Here is a 23596-nt window from a genome sequence, read left to right on the forward strand (position 1 = left end):
TCACCAGGCATACCTGAGGGGAGAGAATTTACAGACTGACTATAGAGATACTGAGTCTTAAGACTATTTTTTTTTTTTTTGAGACGGAGTCTCGCTCTGTCGCCGACCCTGGAGTGCAGTGGCGCGATCTCGGCTCACTGCAACCTCCACCTCCTGGGTTCAAGCGATTCTTCTACCTCAGCCTCCTGAGTAGCTGGGGGTACAGGCACGCACCACAATGCCTAATTTTTGTATTTTTAGTAGAGATGGGGTTTCACCTTATTGGCCAGGCTGATCTGGAACTCCTGACCTTGTGATCCACCTGCCTTGGCCTCCCTAAGCCCTGGGATTACAGGCTTGAGCCACTGCGCCTGGCCTGAGTCTTAAGACTATTTCACAGGTTGCAGGTGGGCAGGAAAAAGAATTACTTCCTTGGCTATTCTTCTGTCTTCCAGTCACAGCTAAAGTCCAGCAACAAAACTCTATAGTCAGTTAAGATAAAGGCCCCTACATGTGAAATACAGATGACTTATTCTGCACTGCTAAGTGAATGAAATGTGAAACACCTGCTTATAAAAACAAACTTTTCTTCCACCCAGGCATTTCCTTGGCTATAATTTCATAAACATAATTAAGCCTGAACTTTGGTCACATCTGGAGTTTGACCTAACTGTATACCCTTAGTGTTATGTGTTGGTTAATTACAGGTTGAGCATCCCTACTACGAAAATCTGAAATCCAAAACACTCTGAAATCCAAAGTTTTTTGAACACAGACATGATGCCACAAGTGGAAAATTCCGTTATCTTACCTTGTGTGACAGGTAACAGTTAAAATATAGTGAAAACTGGCCGGGCGCGGTGGCTCACACCTGTAATCCCAGCACTTTGGGAGGCCGAGACGGGCGGATTGCGAGGTCAGGAGATCGAGACCATCCTGGCTAACACGGTGAAACCCGTCTCTACTAAAAACAGAAAAAATTAGCCGGGCGTGGTGGCGGGTGCCTGTAGTCCCAGCTACTTGGGAGGCTGAGGCAGGAGAATGGCGTGAACCTGGGAGACGGAGCTTGCAGTGAGCCGAGACTGCGCCACTGCACTCCAGCCTGGGCAACAGAGCGAGACTCGATGGCTCAAAAAAAAAAAAAAAAAAAAGTGAAAACTGACCAGGTGCAGTAGCTCACACCTGTAATTCCAGCACTTTGGGTGGCCGAGGCGGGCCATCACTTGAGGCCAGGAGTTTGAGACCAGCCTAGTGAATATACTGAAACTTTGTCTCTACTAAAAATACAAAAAATTAGCTGGGTGTGGTGGCACGTGCCTTTAATCCCAGCTACTAGGGAAGCTGAGACACGAGAATTGCTTGAACCCAGGAGGTGGAGGTTGCAGGAGCCAAGAGCATGCCACTTTACTCCAGCCTGGGCAACAGAGTGAGACTGTCTAAAAAACAAAACAAAAACTATATATATATATATATATATACACACACACACACACGCACATATACACACACACACTCAAAACTTTGTTTAGTGCACAAAAGTATTAAAAATATTTTATAAAACTACCTTCACCCTAAGTGTATAAGGTGCAAATGAAACAAATGAATTTCATGTTTTAGACTTGGGTCCCATCCCCAAGATATCTCATTATGTATACGCAAATATTCCAAAATCCAAAAAAATTCCAAAATCCAAAATATTTCTGGTCCTAAGCATTTTGGATAAGGGATACTCAACCTGTACTGACTTTAAAGTTGAACATATCAGAAGGGAAACAAAACATCAGACAGAAGGTTTACAGGGTGAAAACCAAAACCTAAAGCAAGTTTCTTTCAACCACTGGTGAATGAAAACATGATTTCCAATACTTACTTTAAATGAAAATCAAGCCATAAGGAGAGTTTAGTCCTACAAATGTACTACCAGTCCCCTGACAGTGGTTTCTGCATTAGACTGGGTTGGTACATTGAATTAAAAAGTGGAAACTTGGGCTGGGCACGGTGGCTCACGCCTGTAATCCCAGAACTTTGGGAGGCTGAGGTGGGTGGATCACCTGAGCTCAGGAATTCCAGACCAGCCTGGGCAACATGGCAATCCCTATCTCTACAAAAAATACAAAAACTAGCAGGGCATGGTGGCATGTGCCTGTGGTCCCAGCTACGCAGGAGGTTAAGGTGGGAGAGGCATCTGAACCCAGGGAGGTCAAGGCTGCAGTGAGCTGTGATCGTGCCGCTCCACTCCAGCCTGGGCAAGAAAGTGAGACCTTGCCTCAAAGAAAAAACAAAACAAAAGACTTTCCAAAATGATGAGTGCAAAGTGTATTCATTAAGATAAGACAAGGTGGAGGCCGGGTGCGGTGGCTCACGCCTATAATCCCAGCACTTTGGGAGGCCGAGGTAGGAGTTCGGGCCCAGCCTGGCCAAGGTGGTGAAACTCCGTCTCTACTAAAAAATACAAAAATTAGCTGGGTGTGGTAGCAGGCACCTGTAATCCCAGCTACTCAGGAGGCTGAGGCAGGAGAACTGCTTGAACCTGGGAGGCGGAGGTTGCAGTGAGCTGAGATCGTGCCACTGCACTCCAGCCTGGGCAACAGAGCAAAACTCCATCTCAAAAAAAAAAAAAGACAAGGTGGCCGGGCACGGTGGCTCACGTCCGTAATCCCAGCACTTTGGGAGGCCAAGGTGGATAAATCACTTGAGCTGGGGAGTTCGGGAGCAGCCTGGACAACATAACAAAACCTCATCTCTACAAAAAAATAAAAGATTAGCTGGGTGAGGGGGTGCACGCCTATAGTCCCAGCTACTCGGCAGACTAAGGCAGGAGAACTGCTTGAGCCTGGGAGGTCAAGGTTGCAGCAGCTGTGACCATGCATGCCACTGCACTCCAGCCCAGGTGGAAAAAAAGAAAGAGATGAGGAAAATATAACCCCTATTACTTTTTCTGAATTCAAGGATTCTGAATTATATGTTTAGACTAATAAAAATCAGTAATATTTACTGCATGACCTAATTTTACCTGCCATTGATTTGCTATTTAACCTCGAGCAAGTCACATTTTTCCATTTATATATGTGAGCACAGGCATTTTGCCTACATTTTGAGTTTTTTTTTTTTGAGACAGGGTCTTGCTCTGTGGTCCAGGCTAGAGTGCAGTGGTGTGATCTTGGCTCAATGCAACTTCCTCCTCCTGGGTTCAAGCTATTCTTGTGCCTCAGTCTCCTGAGTAGCTGGGATTACAGGCACCCGCTATCATGCCCAGCAAGTTTTTGTATTTTTAGTGGAGACAGGGTTTCACTATGTTGGCCAGGCTGGTCTTGAACTCCTGACTTCAAGCAACCTGCCTGCCTTGGTCTCCCAAAGTTACAGGCGTGAGCCATTGCGCCTGGCCTTCTTTTTTTTTTTTTGAGACAGTCTCACTCTGTTGCCTAGGCTGGAGTGCGTGGATTCATCTTGGCTCACTGCAAACTCTGCCTCCTGGGTTCAGGCAATTTTTCTGCCACAGACACCCGAGTAGCTGGGACTACAGGCGTGCACCACCACACCTGGCTAATTTTTGTATTTTTAGTAGACAGGGTTTCACCATGTTATCCAGGCTGGTCTCAAACTCCCGGCTTAAGTGATTCACCCACCTCGGGTGATTACAGGCGTGAGTCACCGTACCTGGCCTAAAATGTTTTAAAGCAATGTTTCAATACTGAGTAAAAAATTAAAAAAGGGAGGTAATATCTTAGATAGGAGGCACTCAAATTATTAATGACCTGAGCATGCTGACGTGTAGGTCATTTCTTCTTAATCTTCTCTAGGTCAGGCATTGCAAGGAAGAAACTCAAGGAATTGCTACTTTCCAGAGGTGACATGGGAGGCCAAGCCAAATGGAGAAAGCCTGGAATAGCATATTTATAATGAGATATAGGCATGGCTTTCATATATTTGGGTGATTGGTACAATAACACAAAAGTACTTTGGCATAAAGGAAATAAAAGACTTCTGGGTGACTATGGAGATCATTCTAGGGACAAATTTGCTTCAGCTCATTAATCCATTAATCTGGTAACAATGCTGCCACTGTTCCTGCCATTTTGGCTCTCTTAAATATATATAACATGAATATGTGCATGTCCATCTGTGTATTGCTATCTTACTGACTGCTATCAGTTCTGGAAGGTCAACGATTAGGAATTCAATTGATGATACAAGTATACAAGGAAGATTTAGAGTTCCCAAATCTAACTGAAATCTAGAAATTCTAAATTCTCTTTGACATTCTGTTCCCCTGCCATCCTTACTGGCTGGCTGACAAGTCAAAAGAGGCTCCTGCAGTGGGACTACAGCGTTCAATGAGCTGTGCATTCAGGGGCCACAGAGGAGGAAAATACAAGCCATACACATACAGAGAATCCAAACACACACCACATCCCCATTCATCCACTGGCAGAGGACAGAGGCCTCTTCATTCTGAATCTCCCACTGGCATTCAAGAATTGCAAGCTCTGTACAAACTAGGAGGTGACAGCCACAATAAGGGGTCACTGTTACTGTTTCCTTTTATATGTCTTCTAATCACTGTCAGGGAAACTGTATTACAAGTTTTGGTCCTTGTGCTGGTTATTGAAGCATCTCTCGGACTCCAGAGTTACTATTCAATACTATGTGTTGTGGGGCTCAGACTCTGCAGGCTGCAAGCTGGTACTTCCCTAAGAAGAGTTACCTGTTGTCTCTAACTCACATACACCATCCATACCACACACACACACAAACATGCACCACACACACAAACCATGCATACACACACCATACACACAGGCACCAGATACACTTAGATCATCACTCAATGATATCGGATTTTTTTTTTTTAACTTGGGTTTTAATTAGGTACATAAATAGCAACATGAGAACGAGGAGTTCTAAGGCTTGTACATTATCTCTAGGTGAAGGGATTCCAGATTAGTTTGCTTGTAGGATGATATCACAGAAGATAACAGAGGTCTGGTCTAGTTTTTCCTGAAGAAGAAAGCCAATTTAATACATTCAATACTGACTTCTCTGCCATTTTTCTGTAGAAATACTGATTTACTCTATGGAGTTTCCAATGTTTACCTATAACTAAAAGAAGGAAAAGAAAAACATAAGTAAACTGTGCCAGAAAAAATTTTGCATTATGAAAATTCTTCAGACTTAAATAAAGAAACCAGGCCGGGCGCGGTGGCCAATGCCTGTAATCCCAGCACTTTGGGAAGCCGAGGCGGGTCGATCACCTGAGGTCAGAAGTTTGAGATCAGCCTGGCCAACATGGTGAAAGCCCATCTCTACTAAAAATACAAAAAAATTAGCTGGGCATGGTGGCAGGTGCCTGTAATCCCAGCTACTCAGGAGGTTGAGGCAGGAGAATTGCTTGAACCCAGGAGACGGAGGCTGTAGTGAGCTGAGATCATGCCATTGCACTCCAGCCTGGGCGACAAGGATGAAACTCTGTCTCAAAATAAATAAATAAATAAATAGAGAAACCATAGACAATATTTACATCACCATTATATAACCATAAGAAACATGAGCCAGAGAAAACTGTAATTATTCCCATTTTACAGATAGTTAAACTAAGAATCAGAAAGAAGGCCGACTGTGGTGGCTCACATGTGTAATCCCAGCACTTTAGGAGGCTGAGGCAGGTGGATCATCTGTGGTCCGGAGTTCGAGACCAGCCTGGCTAACATGGTAAAACCCCACCTCTACTAAAAATACAAAAAATTAGCCGGGCATGGTGGTGGGCGCCTGTAATCCCAGCTACTCGGGAGGCTGAGGCAGGAGAATTGCTTCAACCAGGGAGGCAGAGGATACAGTGAACTGAGATTGAGCCATTGCACTCCAGCCTGGGCGACAGAGTAAAACTCTGTCTCAAGAAAAAAAAAAAAAAAAAAAAAAAAAGATTTTGTATTCCATTAACAGTACATATACTACATTCAGATCCTCAACTGGCTGTGTATCTGAGCGTAATTAGCCAAATGGATGGGTGAATAAATAAAAATAAATGTCTAAATGGCACAGTACACATCACATCTGAAGATTAAACAACTACATTTCCATCTATCTGCTGGAAAGCATGATTACATCACGCTCAGTTTGATGTGTAATTTTCCTCACATCACCCTCATCATACTTTTCTGGAACAAAATACACATATATTCAAAGACATGTCAAAGACAAACCGAGTCTTCTCCAGATTGCTTTTTTCATAATTTTTTTTTGAGATGGAGTCTTGTTCTGTCATCCAAGCTGGAGTGCAGTGGTGCGATCTTGGCTCACTGTAACCTCTGCCTCCCGGGTTCAAGCGATTCTCCTGCCTCAGCCTCCTGAGTAGCTAGGATTACAGGTGCCCGCCACCACGCCCAGCTAATTTTTTATATTTTTGGTAGAGACAGGGGTTTACCATGTTGGCCAGGCTGGTCTCAAACTCCTGACCTCAAGTGATCTGCCTGCCTCAGCTTCTCAAAGTGCTGGGATTACAGCCGTGAGCCATCACATCTGGCTTTTTTTCATAATTTGTAATGAATATACTCAGCAATTAGAGATTTCTTTTTTTTTTTGAGACGGAGTTTCGCTCTTGTTGCCCAGGCTGGAGTGCAATGGTGTGATCTCGGTTCACCACAACCTCCACCTCCTGGGTTCAAGCGATTCTCCTGTCTCAGTCTCCTGAGTAGCTGGGATTATAGACATGTGCCACCATGCCTGGCTAATTTTTGTATTTTTAGTAGAGATGTGGTGGGGCAGGCTGGTCTCGAACTCCTGACCTGAGGTGATCCGCTCGCCTCAGCCTCCCAAAGTGCTGGAATTACAAGTGTGAGTCACCATGCCTGGTGCAATTAGAGATTTCTAAATATTTTAGAGGCCAGTGACTATTCACTTGATTTTTTAATATACAACCAAAAATTCTTAAACATGTAAACTACTAGCTTATTTTTTTATCTCAGTTTATTAATCTGTTTTTGTCTTCCCTAGGAATTTGATAGATTTATTGCATTGATAAAAAGTACAAACTGGAAACAACCTATGTTGATAAGGATTAAGTAGATATGGTAGGTCCATACTAGGAAACCATTAAGCAACCAGAGAAGGAATGGGCAGATCTATTAAGTACTGACAGGGAAATATTTACATGATATGTTATATAAAACAAGTTCATTCATTCATTCAACATAGCTTAACATAGTACTGTCTATGGCATTCTTAGCAAAAAAAAAAAATTGAACCTAAGTCTAATAGGCCTTCGGATCCAACTACAAGTTTATGGGAAATATAGAGAAGAAAGGAACCAAGAGATAAACAGAATGATACTAAATGGATACATTCAGCCACAGCCAGAACATGAGAAATTATTTTTTTCCCCTCCCAGCTCAATCCCTGTAGAACACAGGAAATTCTAAAGGACAAATAAGTCAGGTTTTTCAACAAACGAATAGCAAGGGACAATGAGGGAGCAGAAACTTTTACAGTTTTAAGAGACCTACCAAACACAACAGGCAGATCTTGTTTGGATCCTGGTTCAAACGAACCAACTGTAAAAAGTTATTCATGAAACAACCAGGAAAATGTGTACATTGACTGGATACTGGATATTAGATGATGTTAAGGAATTAGTGCTAATTTCTTTCTTTCTTTCTTTTTTTTTTTTTTAGACGGAGTCTCTCTGTGTTGCCCAGGCTGGGAGTGTGCAGTGGCACGATCTTGGCTCACGGTGACCTCTACCTCCCAGGTTCAAGCAATTCTCCTGCCTCAGCCTCCTGAGTAGTTTGAACTACAGGTATGAGCCACCATGCTCGGCCTTAATTTCTCTTTTCTCTTTTTCTTTTTTTTTTTTTTTGAGACGGAGTCTCACTCTGTCACCCAGGCTGGAGTGCAGTGGCGTGATCTTGGCTCACTGCAACCTCCACCTTCTGGGTTCAAGCGATTCCCCTGCCTCAGCCTCCTGAGTAGCTGGGACTACAGGCGCACACCACCATGCCTGGCTAATTTTTGTATTTTTAGTAGAGACAGGGTTTCACCATATTGGCCAGGTGGTCTCAAACTCCTGACCTCATGATCCACCCGCCTCAGCTTCCCAAAGTGCTGGGACCACAGGCGTGAGCCACCGCGCCTGGCCCCGGCCTAATTTATTTATGTACGATATAAAATTACAATTATATGCCTTCAGAAAGTTTTCTGTGCAGCTACTCAGAAGGGTGAAGTGGGAGGATCACTTAAACCAGGAGTTGAAGTCCAGCCTGGTAATACAGCAAGATCCCATCCCACCAGATAAATAACAGTAAAAAGAAAGTTTTCTGTGAATTTGCAGAACAATATGAGGAATATGATCCCATTTTGTCAAAAAAACGAAAACATGCATGTATGCATGAAAATATTATAAATATATAAATAAATTTATTTAATTTATACATTTTAAATATAAATAAATACATATATATTTGTTTTTGAGACAGGGTGTCACTCTGTTGCCCAGGCTGGAGTGCAGTGGAGTGATCATGGCTCACTGCAACCTGCTTCTCCCAGGCTCAGGTGATCCTCCACCTCAGCCTCCAAGTAACTAGGACTACAGGTGTTCGTCATCACACTCAGCTAATTTTTTAATTTTTCTATAGAGACAGGGTTTCGCTATATTGCCCAGGCTGTTCTTGAACTGCCAGACTCATGTAATCACCTACCTCAGCCTCCCAAAGCACTAGGAGTACAGGTATGAGCCACTGCACCCGGCCTATCTATCTATATTTAAAAGTCTGGAATGATACACCAAACTATTAACAAAAATTACCTCTGGAAACAAGAATAAAGTGGCCAGACATGGTGGCTCATACTGGTAATCCCAGCACTTTGGGAGGCTGAGGCAGGTGGATCACCTGAGGTCAGGAGTTCGAGACCAGCCTGACCAATATGGTAAAACCCTGTCTCTACTAAAAATACAAAATTAGTCGGGCATGGTGGTGCATGCCTGTAATCCCAGCTACTTGGGAGGCTGAGGCAGGAGAATCACTAGAACCTGGGAGGCCTCAGAGGCTGCAGTGGGAGAGATTGCACCACCGCACTCCAGCCTGGGCAACAAGAGCGAAACTCCATCTAAAAAAAAAAAAAAGAAAAGATTAAAGGATAAGACAAGCTTTAAAAATAGTTAGCTAAAAACATTTTTTACAACCAACACGAATCACTTTTACAATTAAAAGCTACACCTCCTCCAATGAAGATCTAAAAACAATAAAGAATGAAATCAAGGTTGTGTATTACAGCAAGCTGAACTCTGGCGCAGAGTATCTTTGAAAACTGAAAGGGATACTTATCTAATTTCCCTTTATTCTATGTCTTTTTCATTGTCCCTGTACAGAAATATAACCATTCTGGCTGACAAGGATTTAGAAAAATGAGAGAAATATAACCATATTAAAAGTCAAGTCCCTAGAGGACATGTGTCACTCTGTGGCTGCTCACCCTCTAGTCATCCTTCTAATGGCACATCCCATGCATAACTGGCAGATATGCATTCCCATGCATTCACCAGAGATACTGATTCTGGGGTGGCCTTTGCCTTTTACCAACTCCCCGGGTAATAGTTTGTATCTGAGAACCTACTGATTTTGGGTTACTGTATGAACGGCTATGCAGTGAAAGAGGAACTGGATTTGTTTTCTGTGGCCACTAAGGAGACATATTTTTGCTTAGCAGAAGAAAGAGCTTCCAAAAAATCAGAATTGTCCCAGGATGGCTGCCCCACGGGGTGAGTTTCCCATCAGTGCTGGTGTAAAAGGAGGAACATACAGGGCTTCAGGGGAGTCTGTTTGAGGCTGGGGGTTGGGCCAGATAACCACTTTCAAATTCTCAGTTTATGTGACTCTTTGGTCTCTGAAAATATAAAGAAAGCTTGAAGAAAAAAAACGTTCAAACTCAGGGTTTTCCTAAATTTTAAGTAGGGGCCATGATTTACAATAAATGTAACACCAATTTTCAAAAAATTTTCTGATTATAAAACACATATTCATTGCAGAAAATTTTTAAAATACAGAAAGTTATAAAGAAGAAAAAATATAAAAATCATCATACCACTGAAAGATATACACTTTCTGTTGTATCTCCTGGCTTCATCCCCTCTATAAACATATCACACTACCTTTTTTTCATTTAACAATAATTGTGCACATGTTCCCATGCAATTAAATACTGTAGAAACAGAATAATAATATTCCACTTTATGGATATACCATAATTAAGCCATTTTCCTATAGTTGAATATCTAGGTTGTTTCCAATTTCAATTAGTCTTCTAATTACCAGGAAATCACAAGTGTTATTACACAATTTTTCATATATACACAAACAATATAACTACTGTTTTGAGCCTCTGTGTAACTGTCATGCATTCCAGTGTACACTGAGTATTAGATAAATACAAGTGTACTTACTATAATAAAGTGTTGTTTGAAAAAAATAAACCTAAGGAATAATGACACTTTCCAATTGTTTGAAATACATTTGTAGACAAATCCCAACTGTCTGATTCTAGCTTGTCTAAAAAACCCAGGTAACATCAGTGGAACAAACACAAATATATAAGTCACAGCATTTAAGCCCAGAAATTAAAGATGGAAGAAAATATGACCCTTATGTTTTCACATCAAGTTGAAACTGTTACAATTAAATTAAATTAATTAAACACAACTCATTTCAGCTGGCACTACAATGCTGAAAACAATCACAGAGATTTCTTGTTCTTTACCTGATTAAGATGGCAGAGCAATGAGCTTTCTACTTAGTTCCAGGTGAATTCTTCACATTTCCTGGCTTTTAAAACAAAAGAAAGAGGTTGAATGCAGTTTGAAAAGAAACAGTGCAACTCCTTAGTGTCCTGAGTATTTGGCTGAACATGAACATTAAAAATTATTAGGCGGGACAGAGTCAAACTATTTTATTGAGGACTTGGGGGGTTGCTGAAGAAAGGCTGAGGACAATGAGATTCCACATTCTCGCAGTTGCCGACCATTAAATATTATTATATTGCAAAGTGATCCATCTCTCAGTAAATTGAAGAAGTTACTAGGGCTCTCTGAGGGTCCTGCTGTAGAATGACTTGGGCAGAGAGAGCAGGAAATAAAGCGCCATTAATCCTCATTCTGCAGATTCAACCAAACAGTTGATTCTATTAAAAAAATCAATATATCGTCCTATTTTATTTCCCGAAATAAAGGTTTTACACCTACGGGAAGGCTTCCTGTAGGTATTTACTCCATGCATTATTCACCATTATCCACCATAGAGGCCAATCCACAAAACATGTTTACTGTGAAAGAAGTTAGACCACACCCATTCTGCCTAGTGGCCATCCGGGAACATATAATTAGGTCATGTAATCCATAAGAAGCAGTGTAAGAAAAGCTTGTAGTGGGAAAAGTTCACGTGCTAAACTTTTAAGGCCTTATTTTCTTTTCTATATGTTTTTTAGACTTTAATTCTCAAAACACATTAATAGAGATCAGATGGCAGTGTGAAAAACAGGAGGCTGCAGCTGGGTGGCCTACAGGCCTATGATTCTGTTGTATAGACTTGGAGCAGTTTCTCCTGGTGCCCCTCTTTCAGTTATTAATGGGTGAAGGAAGGGGAAAAGGTGACAAAGCAGGAGCACATGACTAACCCTGTCATTTCAGAGCACGGTTTCTAGGCAACTTTGGGGCTCCCTGGAGTGGCTGAGAACTGGTCTGTAAGTACTGTTTTATACCCGTTGTCCCAGCATAATTAATAGTGTCCCCTTTCACTCTCAAGAGTATCCTGGTTTGCTGGGTGTGTTGGCTCACGCCTGTAATCCCAGCACTTTGGGAGGCCAAGGTGGGAGGATCCATTGAGCCTAGGAGTTCAAGACCAGCTTGGGCAACATTAAAAAAAAAAAAAGTTTAAAAAAAATGAATATCCTGGTTTTGATGATAAAGCATATGGTCACCACATCCGCTTGATTATGGAGTTCTGGGAAACAAGGCCATACGAACTGCTTGGTGGACCAATGATCAACAGACAATTCTCAGCTCTACCTGACGTTCTGAAAAGGAGTGCTACAGGACTGAGAATCTGTGCCCTTCTCCTCCTCCAGAGCCACTCCCCACCCCACCTCCTCACATGCATGCACACAAGTGAACATACATACCCATACGTGAACACACACCCACCTACACCCCAGAGGCCTTTTTGCTGTTGCTTGAAATTGCCAAACTCCCTATTGGGACAAGACTTTTGCAAAATATACCCCTTGACCAAGACCAGTCAATCCCAATTTTTGCCTAGCTAAATGTTATTCATCCTTTACATTGAGGCTTTCTTTGTACCCTGTCCTTCAATTTTGCAGAATCTTCCATTCCCTTTCATAGCACTCATGTACTTCCTGATTGTGTAATTATTTCTTTCATGTTTGAGTCCTTCATTAATCTGTAAGCTTCATGAGGGCACACTATCCCTAGGGCCTCCTAGCACATACTATTCAAATATTTGTTGCATAAACAAATCGAAAGCCAGGGGCAGTGGCTCACATCTGTAATCCCAGCACTTCAGGAGGCCGAGGCAAGTGGATTACTTGAACCCAGGAGTTCAAGATCAGCCTGGGCAACATGCTGAAATCCTGTCTCTACAAAAAAATACAAAAATTAGCCAGGTGGGATGACACATGCTTGTGGTCCCAGCTACTCAGGAGGCTGAGGTGGGAGGATCATTTAAGCCAAGGAAGTTGAGGCTGCAGCAAGTTGTAACTGCACCACTGCACTACATCTTGGGCAACAGAGTGGGACCCTGTCTCAAAACAAACAAATGGAATGTGGTAGAACTTAGAGATCTGATGACTGTAAAAAAGTTTGGGTTTCTATTTTCTTAACACGTTCATGAACACGAATAACACTTTCTGTTAGCAAAATTAAAACTTTAAAAAAATCAAAACACTGATTTCTAATTAGTATGACTGCTATGTGAAGGCTGATTGCCAGCCAAACCTTTGAGGTACAGCAGCCTACTGAAATGTCTGGGTCCCTCACCAGATTAATGAAGAACAAGAAGAGAGAAAAAAAGGCTTATGAGAGCCAGCGAGATAATCATGTCCAACAATTGGGTCTGGCATAAAAACAAGGTGGTTCTCGGCAGGGCACAGTGACTCACACCTGTAATCCCAGCACTTTGGGAGGCCGAGGTGGGCGGATCACCTCAGGTTGGGAGTTCGAGACCAGCCTGAACAACAGGGAGAAACTCCAACTCTACTAAAAATACAAAATTAGCAGGGCATGGTGGCACATGCCTGTAATCCCAGCTACTCGGGAGGCTGAGGCAGGAGAATCGCTCGAACCCAGGAGGCGGAGGTTGCAGTGAGCCGAGATCGCGCCACTGCACTCCAGCCTGGGCAACAAGAGCGAAACTCCATCTCAAAAACAAACAAACAAAAAAACAAGGTAGTTCTCTACCTAAATATAGTTTAGGTCTGAATTAACATACTGCTTGCCAAATACTTCCAATGATAATCTTATATATTCTACTATCTATAATCGCCAGTACCTCAATCTCTCTTTTTTTTTTGAGACGGAGTCTCGCTCTGTCGCCCAGGCTGGAGTGCAGTGGTCGGATCTCAGCTCACTGCAAGCTCCGCCTCCCAGGTTTACGCCATTCTCCTGCCTCAGCCTCCCCAGTAGCTGGGACTACAGGCGCCCGCCACCTTGCCCGGCTAGTTTTTTGTATTTTTTAGTAGAGACGGGGTTTCACCATGTTAGCCAGGATGGTCTCGATCTCCTGACCTCATGATCTGCCCGTCTCGGCCTCCCAAAGTGCTGGGATTACAGGCTTGAGCCACCGCGCCCGGCCTCCTCAATCTCAAAAAAAAAAAAAAAAGACGCTAAATTCACAAGCTTTTTTATCTTTTGGACAATAAGAAAATGAGCACACAAAAGCATTCTTCTGATTCGGGAAAACAACTTTGTTGCTAGGAAAATTTCCTTGTTTGGTTACATATCACTTATAGTATAACAAAACATCACAGTCCAATAGCTCATTAAGAAAACATTGAGCCCCTCCACCACCCTATTACAAATCAGATCTCTCGACAGAGAACTCCATGATCTCAGACAAAACAACATTCTGACTTCAAAAAACAGTTCGTGATTTAGCACAACCCAGAAATCAATTTTTTTTTGCATTTTCAGACAGAGAAAGTTTTATCTAGAATATTTTGTAACTTAACCATTTTAATACATATCTGATTTCAGTTTTATTTTCTTACCACGTCCATGAACACAAATGACAACTTTTTTCTTTTGAGACAGAGTTTCCCTCTGTCACCCAGGATGGAGTGTAGTGGTGCAATCTCAGGTCATGTAACCTCCACCTCCTGGGTTCAAACGATTCTCCTACCTCAGCCTCCTGAGTAGCTGGGATTACAGGCGCGCACTACCACACCCAGCTAATTATTATAGTTTTAGTGGAGACAGGGTTTCACCATGTTGGCCAGGCTGGTCTCGAGCTCCCGACCACAGGTGATTCGCCTGCCTCAGCCTACAAAGTGCTGGGATTACAAGCATGAGCCACCGTGCCTGGCCACAAATGACAATTTCTGCTAGCAAAACTGAAACTTTTTAAGAAAATCAAGACACTGATTTCTAATTAGTATGCCTGCCATGTGAAGGCTGATTGCCAGCCAAACCTTCGAGGTACAGCAGCCTACTGAAATGTCTGACTCCCTCACCAGTTGAATTATTTTCAACAATTACTTCACTTCTCCAAAATGCAGTTTCCTCACTTATAATGGGGATAATAATAGAACCCACCTCAAAGACTCTTCCTGAGCAAAGAGCTTAGTGCCAAGGGCCAAGCTCACAGCAAGTAAGTGCTCAATAAACATTATCTATCCTATATGGTAGGCCACTTTATTTTTTATTTATTTATTTATTTTTGAGACGGAGTCTCACTCTGTCGCCCAGGCTGGAGTGCAGTGGCCGGATCTCAGCTCACTGCAAGCTCCGCCTCCCAGGTTTATGCCATTCTCCTGCCTCAGCCTCCCGAGTAGCTGGGACTACAGGCGCCCGCCACCTCGCCCGGCTAGTTTTTTGTATTTTTTAGTAGAGACGGGGTTTCACCGGGTTAGCCAGGATGGTCTCGATCTCCTGACCTCGTGATCCGCTCGTCTTGGCCTCCCAAAGTGCTGGGATTACAGGCTTGAGCCACCGCACCCGGCCACTTTATTTTTTGGATGAAGAAAATAAAAGGTAAGGATAAATGGCCTGTTAAAGATCCCAACAAAATTCTAGTTTACTGGATGAGCAGGCAGAATAATGACCCCTCAAAGATGTCTTCTATTTCTGGAAACTGTGACTGTTACCTTACACGGCAAAAGGAAATTAAGGTTGCATTGGAATTAAGTTTACTAATCAGTTGCCCTTAAAATAGTGAGATGATCTTGGATTATCTGGGTGGGCCTGATTCAAGCATATGAGTGCCTGTAGTCTAAGAGGGAGGCAGAAGAAGGGGTCAGAGGGGGGGCAAAGGACTTGCTGCAGGCTTTGACAATAGAGGAAGGAAGCTGGAAACAGCCCTCAGCCAGCAAAACAGACCTTGGTCCTACAACCTCGAGGAACTGAGTTCGGTCAACAATCTAAATGATCAAGAAAGAAATTCTCCCCTAGGGCCTCAAGAAAGGAACGCAACCCTGCTGACACCTTGATTTAGAACTGAACTTCTGACCTACAGAACTAAGATAATCATTTGCATTACTTTCAGCCTGTAAATTTGCAGTCATTTATTTTGGCACCAATGGAAAACTAAAACAATGACATAAGAACTCCTGACTACAGGGTATGGTTCCATTTTCTATTAGTGGACATTATCTTCTCAGGCAGAAGCGAAAATGTGCAGTATCACATGAGTGGTGGTTAATGACTATCATGTGGCTAGAGTCCATCCATTGCATATGTTCCTCACACAGATAACCTTACTTAATCCTCAAAACAGCTCCAGGAGGGACTATGCCAGTTCCCACAGTGCTGGAGTAACTTCCCAAGGTTTCAGGGCTAGTTAGAGGCAATGGTGGGGTAGGAGTCTGGTGCTCTTGCTCCTCAGTCCACTGGACAACGCTGTATCCTGCCCACTGATACCAATAGTGCATTCCTTTCTAAGGAAGAGATGACAATTATTATTCAGGATTTCTAACTTTTCGTTTTGCTAAATAACGGTGTTTTTTAAAAGGAAAGAAAAAATCATTTCAAAATCATTTCCTAATACCTGTAGTTCTTAGAATTTTAGACAGCAAAAAATTACAAAGAACACAAATTCATAACTTTGTGGAAAACCCATCAAGCTGTCATTTTTAAAAAAATACAGTGGTAAGAATACTTAACATGACATCTGCCCTCTTGGCAGATTTTTAAGCGTACAATACAGCACTGTTACCTATAGGCACGATGTTGTGCAAGGGGTCTCTAGAACTTATTCTCCTTGCTTGACTAAAACTTTGTTGATTACCAACTCCCTATTTCTCCCTCCCCCAATCCCTGGCAATTGCCATTCTATTCTCTGCCTCTATGAGTTTGACTATTTTAGATACCTCATACAAGTAGAATCATGCAGCATTTGTCCTTCTGTGACTAGCTTACTTCAAAGATGAACATTTTGAAACCACATGACTTACTTTCAGCCAAACTTTGCTGTGTTTAGAGAGCCGAGGAATTTCTAATGGAGGAAGAAAAAGCAGTGCATGTTTACTCAGGGTGGTGATTGCTGCTTCCCTTTCATTTTCCTGCTGAGCCAGCAAGGGCCTGAATAAAACTATTAACAGCTCAGCTTCAGAAGTTCTGCTCAGTTTTCATGGCCGGGCGCGGTGGCTCAAGCCTATAATCCCAGCACTTTGGGAGGCCAAGACGGGCGGATCACGAGGTCAGGAGATCGAGACCATCCTGGCTAACACAGTGAAACCCCGTCGCTACTAAAAAATACAAAAAACTAGCCGGGCGAGGTGGCGGGCGCCTGTAGTCCCAGCTACTCGGGAGGCTGAGCCAGGAGAATGGCGTAAACCTGGGAGGTGGAGCTTGTAGTGAGCTGAGATCCGGCCACTGCACTCCAGCCTGGGCGACAGAGCCAGACTCCGTCTCAAAAAAAAAAAAAAAAAAAAAGAAGAAGTTCTGCTCAGTTTTCATGTTGGTAACAGGTTTATGCTTCTTTATTAATTTCCTGCCCTTTAAATAATTAGTGTTGGCCTTTAACAGTCATTCTACAATTCTGTGATAGTAATTTGTTGCATTAAAAAAAAGATAGTGAAAAACTAAAATATGATATTTATTGAGACATACTGCTGTGTTTAGCTAATTATAAGACAACTCTAGGCTGGGTGTGGTGGCTCACACCTGTAATCCCCTTTGAGGCCGAGGCAGGGGGATCACCTGAGGCCAGGAGTTTGAGACCAGCCTGGCCAACATGGCAAAACCCCATCTCCACTAGAAGCACACAAAAAAATTAGCCAGGTGTAATAGTGAATGCCTGTAATCCCAGCAACTTGGAAGGCTGAGGCGGAAGAATCGCTTGAACCCAGAAGGCGGAGGTTGCAGTGAACCAAGATGGTGCCATTGCACTCTAGCCTGGGTGATAGAGCGAGACTCCATCTCAAAAAAAAAAAAAAAAAAAAAAAAAAGACAACTCTAGTCGGGTGCAGTGGCTCACGCCTGTAGTCCCAACACTTCGGTAGGCTGAGGTGGGTGGATCACTTGAGGTCAGGAGCCCAGGACCAGCCTGGCCAAGATGGTGAAACCTTGTCTCTACTAAAAATACAAAAATTAGCCGGGTGTGGTGGTGCATGCCTATAATCCCAGCTACTCGGGAGGCTGAGGTAGGAGAACTGCTTGAACCCAGGAGGTGAAGGGTGCAGTAAACGAGATCGCACCACTGTATCACTGCACTTCACCCTGGGCTATAGAGCAAGACTCCGTCTCAAAAAAAAAAAAAAAAAAAAGATAACTGTAAAGAGCCATCTGTGACCCTGAGGACTGACACCTACAACTGGCCTTCATCTCTGATACTGAGACCTTGGGTTAGGACTATTCTGAAAGGGTTTCAGATTAGCAATGGACAATCAATAAATATTTCATGCTTTTATTAAGCTCCTAGAGTCAAAGAGTGAAAACCATAATGGAAAACGGTCAATAAATCAACAAGAAGAACTTCTGATCATCGAGACACCAAAACTGAAAAGACAAGTCATATTGAGAAAAGACATCTACAAACATCTGGCCGAAACTATTAATATCTAGGAAAAAAAAAAAGAACCCTTATAAATCAATAAGGGACAAATGACCCATACAAAAAGTGGCCAAAAGACATGAACAGGCATTTCAAGAAGAAGTCAATAAACCTGTGAAAAAATGCTCAACCTCATTAGTAATCAGGGCAATGTAAATGAAAACCACGATGCGAAATTCTGGGAACATCTTCACATGCTAGATAGTGAGCTAACTATCCAGACTACTTGGGTCACGTCAAGAGGACTCAGAGACAACTTCCACTAACAAAATGGGACAGTTTGAACTTGAATAAGACCAAGAATTACAAAGCATTCAAAACTATCAAATATGTTTAAATCTGTAAACCCATAATGATTTTTAATTTATTTATTATTTTAAGAAACAGTCTCAGCCAGGCGTGGTGGCTCACGCCTGTAATCCCAGCACTTTGGGAGGCTGAGGCGGGCAGATCACGAGGTCAGGAGATCGAGATCATTCTGGCTAACACAGTGAAACCCCGACTCTACTAAAAACACAAAAAATTAGCCAGGCGTGGTGGCGGGCACCTGTAGTCCCAGCTACTCGGGAGGCTGAGGCAGGAGAATGGCGTGAATTCTCCCGCCTCAGCCTCCCAAGTAGCTGGAACTACAGGTGCATGCCACCACACCTGGCTAATGTTTTTATATTTTTAATAGAGACCGGGTTTCACCGTGTTAGTCAGGATGGTCTCATCTCCTGACCTCGTGATCTGCCTGCTGCAGCCCCTCAAAGTGCTGGGATTACAGGCGTGAGCCACCGTGTCTGGCCCTATTTTTTTGAGACAAAATCTCACTCTGTCACCCAGGCTGGAGTTCAGTGATGCAATCTTGGCTCACTGCAACCTCCACCTCCCAGGTTCAAGTGATTCTCCAGCCTTAGCCTCCCGAGTAGCTGGGACTACAGGTGCGTGCCACCACACCTGGCTAATTTTTTATTTTTAGTAGAGACGGGGTTTTACCATGTTGGCCAGGCTGGTCTCGAACTCCTGACCTCAGGTGATCCGCCCACCTTGGCCTGCCAAAGTGCTGGGATTACAGGCATGAGCCACCGCACTTGGCCAATATTTTTAAAGAAAAACTAACAGGTGATCTTCTGAGGAAAGGGAATGAATTCATTATTTTGAAACTGGATAAGAGAAAAAAAATCAAGTAATTATCTTGTTTTTCCTATATAAACTATAACCGGGTAACTAGTAGATAAGGGGTTCTTTATCAAAATATTTCAGCTAATATGAAAAAATGAAACAACAGAAGTAAAATATCACCATTTTCTTTTTTTTGAGACACAGTCTTGTTCTGTCACCCAGGCTGCAGTGCGGTGGCACGATCTTGGCTCACTGCCACCTCTGCCTCGCAGCTTCAAGCAATTCTCCTGACTCAGTCTCCTGAGTAGCTGGGACTACAGGCACGTGCCACCATGTGTGGCTAATTTTTTTTTTTTTTTTGAGATGGAGTCTTCCTCTGTCCCCCAGGCTGGAGTGCAGTGGTATGATCTCAGCTCACTGCAAGCTCCACCTCCCAGGTTCACACCATTCTCCTGCCTCAGCCTCCCGAGTACCTGGGACTACAGGTGCCTACCACCACGCCTGGCTAATTTTTTGCATTTTTAGTAGAGACAGGATTTCACTGTGTTAGCCAGAATGGTCTCAATCTCCTGACCTCGTGATCCATGTGCGGCTAATTTTTTTGTATTTTTAGTAGAGCTGGGTTTCACCATGTTGGCCAGACTGGTCTTTAACTCCTGATTTCAAGTGATCTACCCTCCTCAGCCTCCCAAAGTGTTGGGATTACAGGTGTGAGCCACTGTACCCGGCCAGTATCACCATTTCTATCCCCCAAAGATTCAATGGGTCTAGGCATTGAGCATCCACAGCTGCTAAAACAAATAAAAAACCAGCTGCTAAAACAAATAAAAAACAAAGCAAAAACCAGACATATGTGCCTACGTGGATCTAGAGCCTTGCCAAAAGAATCAAACAGGATCTGGATCAAGTAGCCTGTGGATCCAGCTGCCAATGTGCAGCAAGTACAGAGAACACGTTAAACTACAGCATAAACGTGTGCAAAACCCAAACTGTTAGAAACTCCATAGGTGAAATGTGCCAGATTGTTTTAACAGATAAACTGTAAGGAAGTCAACTCCAAAATATGGAAGGGGAGCCTGTAGATTAAGAGAGACTTAAAAAGAAAGAAAGAAAAAAAAAATAGGCCGGGCATGGTGGCTCACGCCTGTAATCCCAGCACTTTGAGAAGCCGAGAGCCAGGCGCGGTGGCTCAAGCCTGTAATCCCAGCACTTTGGGAGGCCGAGACGGGTGGATCACGAGGTCAGGAGATCGAGACCATCCTGGCTAACAATGTGAAACCCCGTCTCTACTAAAAATACAAAAAAACTAGCCGGGCGAGGTGGCGGGCGCCTGTAGTCCCAGCTACTCGGGAGGCTGAGGCAGGAGAATGGCGTGAACCCGGGAAGCGGAGCTTGCAGTGAGCTGAGATCCGGCCACTGCACTCCAGTCCCGGCGACAGAGCGAGACTCCGCCTCAAAAAAAAAAAAAAAAAAAAAAAGAGAAGCCGAGGCAGGTGGATTGCCTGAGGTCAGGAGTTTGAGACCACCTGACCAATATGGTGAAACCCTGTCTCTACTAAAAATACAAAAATTAGCCAGGTACGGTGGTGTGCGCCTGCGTCCCAGCTACTCTCGAGGCTGAGGCAGAACTGCTTGAACCCAGGAGGCAGAGGTTGCAGTGAGCCGACATCACGCCACTGCACTCCAGCCTGCGCGACAGAGTGACACTCTATCTCAAAAAAAAAAAAAAAAAAAATCAAAAGTTGTTTAAGGCAAGTACATTATTGGGGCAACTAGGGAAATTTGAACATGGGCTATATATTATATAACATTTGTGTAAATAATGAAGTGTCAACTTTCCTGAGTACAATAACGGTATTGTGATTATATAAATGAATGTCCACGTTCTTTGGAAATACATGCTGAATTAGATACAAATGGAAAATGCAATGATATCTACAATTAATTCTCAAATGGTTCAGGAAAATAAAATATACTCGTGTGTATTAACACCATGCATAGGTGAAAAAACAGATTATGCAAATGTAGCAAATGTTAGTGAATCTAAGTGAAGGGTATATTCATTGTACTAGTCCTGCACCTGATCTGTAGTTTTAAAATTTTCTCAAAATGAAAACTGGGAAATAAAGTAAAGCCACATACACATATACTCCACAATGAAAAACTCTTTTAAAGTCACCAGACTGGCAAAAATGGAAACAATTACTTGGCATCATCTAGTAAAACTGAAGATATGCAGACCCTATGAATCAGGAACCCTGGTCTAGAAAAACTGTTCACAAATTATGAAGCCATGCTGTGTTGTAATAGTAATATACTGAAACCCACCCAAGGAGCCACCAACATGGGTATTTTCCCATAAAGAAAATATGACCAGGCACGGTGGCTCATGCCTGTAATCCCAGCACTTTGGGAGGCCGAGGAAGGCGGATCACCTGAGGTTAGGAGTTTGAGACCAGCCTGACCAACATGGTAAAACCCTGTCTCTACTAAAAATACAAAAATTAGCCAGGGATGGTGGCGCATGCCTGTAGTCCCAGCTACTCAGGAGGCTGAGGTGGGAGAATTGTTTGAACCCAGCAGGCGGAAGTTGCAGTGAGTCATGATTGCACCACTGCACTCCAGCCTGAGCAACAGAGTGAGACTCCATCTATTAAAAACAAAAACAAAAACAAAACAAAACAAAAACACAAAGAAAACAGTCTACAGCAGTGAAAATGAATGCACTACTGCCATACATAACCCATAAACAAAATGTTAAGGGAACAAAACAAGTTGCAAAACAGTATGTAGTAAGACCCATCTAGATAAACTTATATGTTTATTTAGACTTAAATTTGGTATATTTTTATAAAGGCAAAACCAGGCAGGCTCAACTACAGTATTTCAGAATATATACATATATGGTTAAACTGGAAGAAAAGTTCAAAGAAAAACAAGGGGATAAAATAAAATTCCAGATAGTGGTTCCCTCTGGGGAGACTTGGGGGTGAGGGGACCCATGGAAGACTTGAAAGGCATTGGTAATTTCCTTTTTTTTTTTTTTTTGAGATGGAGGCTTGTTCTGTCGGCCAGGCTGGAGTGCAGTGGCGCGATCTTGGCTCACTGCAACCTCCACCTCCCGGGTTCAAGCAATTCTCTGCCTCAGCCTCCCGAGTAGTTGGGACTACAGGCACCCGCCACCACGCCTGGATAATTTTGTTGTATTTTTAGTAGAGATGGGTTTTCACCATGTTGTCCAGGCTGGTCTTGAACTCCTGACCTCGTGATCCACCTGCCTCGGCCTCTCAAAGTGCTGGGATTACAGGCGTGAGCCACCGTGCCTGGCGGTAATTTCCTATTTTTAAAGGTAGATGATTGATTGGTATGTACATGGTCATTATAGTGTTGGACTTTAAACTGTATACATATGTTTATATTCTTGTAACTTAAAAGAAAGCCCCAGACTCTACCAAGATGACAATATTTCTGGACACACCTATCTTTGCTTCACAGTTCTGACAAAAAGTTCATTTTAACTGAAGCAGATAAATTCCTCTTAAGTAACCAATGATGGCAGACTGAAACACCACTTTATTGGTAGAAGACTCAGCACAAACATTTAGAATTATTTCGTAAGAGGGAAAAGGGATGTGGCAGAGCAGCAAAATGCCACAGACTTGTTTGGGGTATTTCAGAGTAATATAGCCCCATGGGAAAAATACCGTTATGAATTGTGCCATCATTCCTAATTTTAAAATTTTCAGTGCCCTGTTTATGTATGTATGTATGTATGTACGTATTTAGAGACCGAGTCTTGCTCTTTCGCCCAGGCTGGAGTGCAGTGGCACAATCTCAGCTCACTGTAACCTCCACCTCCTGGGTTCAAGTGGTTCTTGTGCCTCTACCTCCCAAGTAGGGGGATTACAGGTGCGTGCCACCATGCCTGGCTAATTTTTGTGCTTTCAGTAGAGACGGGGTTTCGCCATGTTGTCCAGGCTGGTCTCAAACTTCTGGGCTCAAGTGATCCACCCGTCTCTATGTCCCAAAGTGCTGGGATTACAGGCATGAGCCACCACACCTGGCCAGCGCCGTTTTAAACACAATGTCCACAATTTCTCTGACTATGTACAACCAAAAGCCAGTACATCTGTTACACGATTAGAATACAAACAATTGGCCGGGAGCAGTGGCTCAGGCCTGTAATCCCAGCACTTTGGGAGGCTGAGGCAGGCAGATCACGAGGTCAGGAGATCAAGACCATCCTG

At 43.1% G+C, this 23596-nt stretch overlaps 1 protein-coding gene across 7 annotated transcripts in view; it reads right to left on the reverse strand.

Moving 5' to 3' along the window:
* Positions 1–4813: 4813 nt before the first annotated feature.
* APOO (apolipoprotein O) overlaps positions 4814–23596 on the reverse strand; it is a 115627-nt gene continuing 96844 nt past the window's right edge. For 2 of the 7 annotated variants that reach the window (XM_033195492.1, XM_033195514.1), the window contains exons 8-9: positions 10726–10790; positions 4814–5079 (exon numbers count right to left, since the gene is read on the reverse strand). In XM_033195492.1, coding sequence (XP_033051383.1) covers positions 10755–10790 — 36 coding nt within the window. In that variant the 3' untranslated portion in view covers positions 4814–5079; positions 10726–10754. Of the gene's footprint in view, positions 5080–9063; positions 9333–10725; positions 10791–15214; positions 16129–23596 lie in introns of those variants that run through there. The other 5 variants (XM_033195497.1, XM_033195505.1, XM_033195483.1 and 2 more) reach the window with 5 other exon arrangements.

The sequence above is a fragment of the Trachypithecus francoisi genome, unplaced genomic scaffold (genome assembly GCF_009764315.1).
Source record: "Trachypithecus francoisi isolate TF-2019V2 unplaced genomic scaffold, Tfra_2.0 Contig01603, whole genome shotgun sequence".
Lineage (NCBI taxonomy): Eukaryota > Metazoa > Chordata > Mammalia > Primates > Cercopithecidae > Trachypithecus > Trachypithecus francoisi.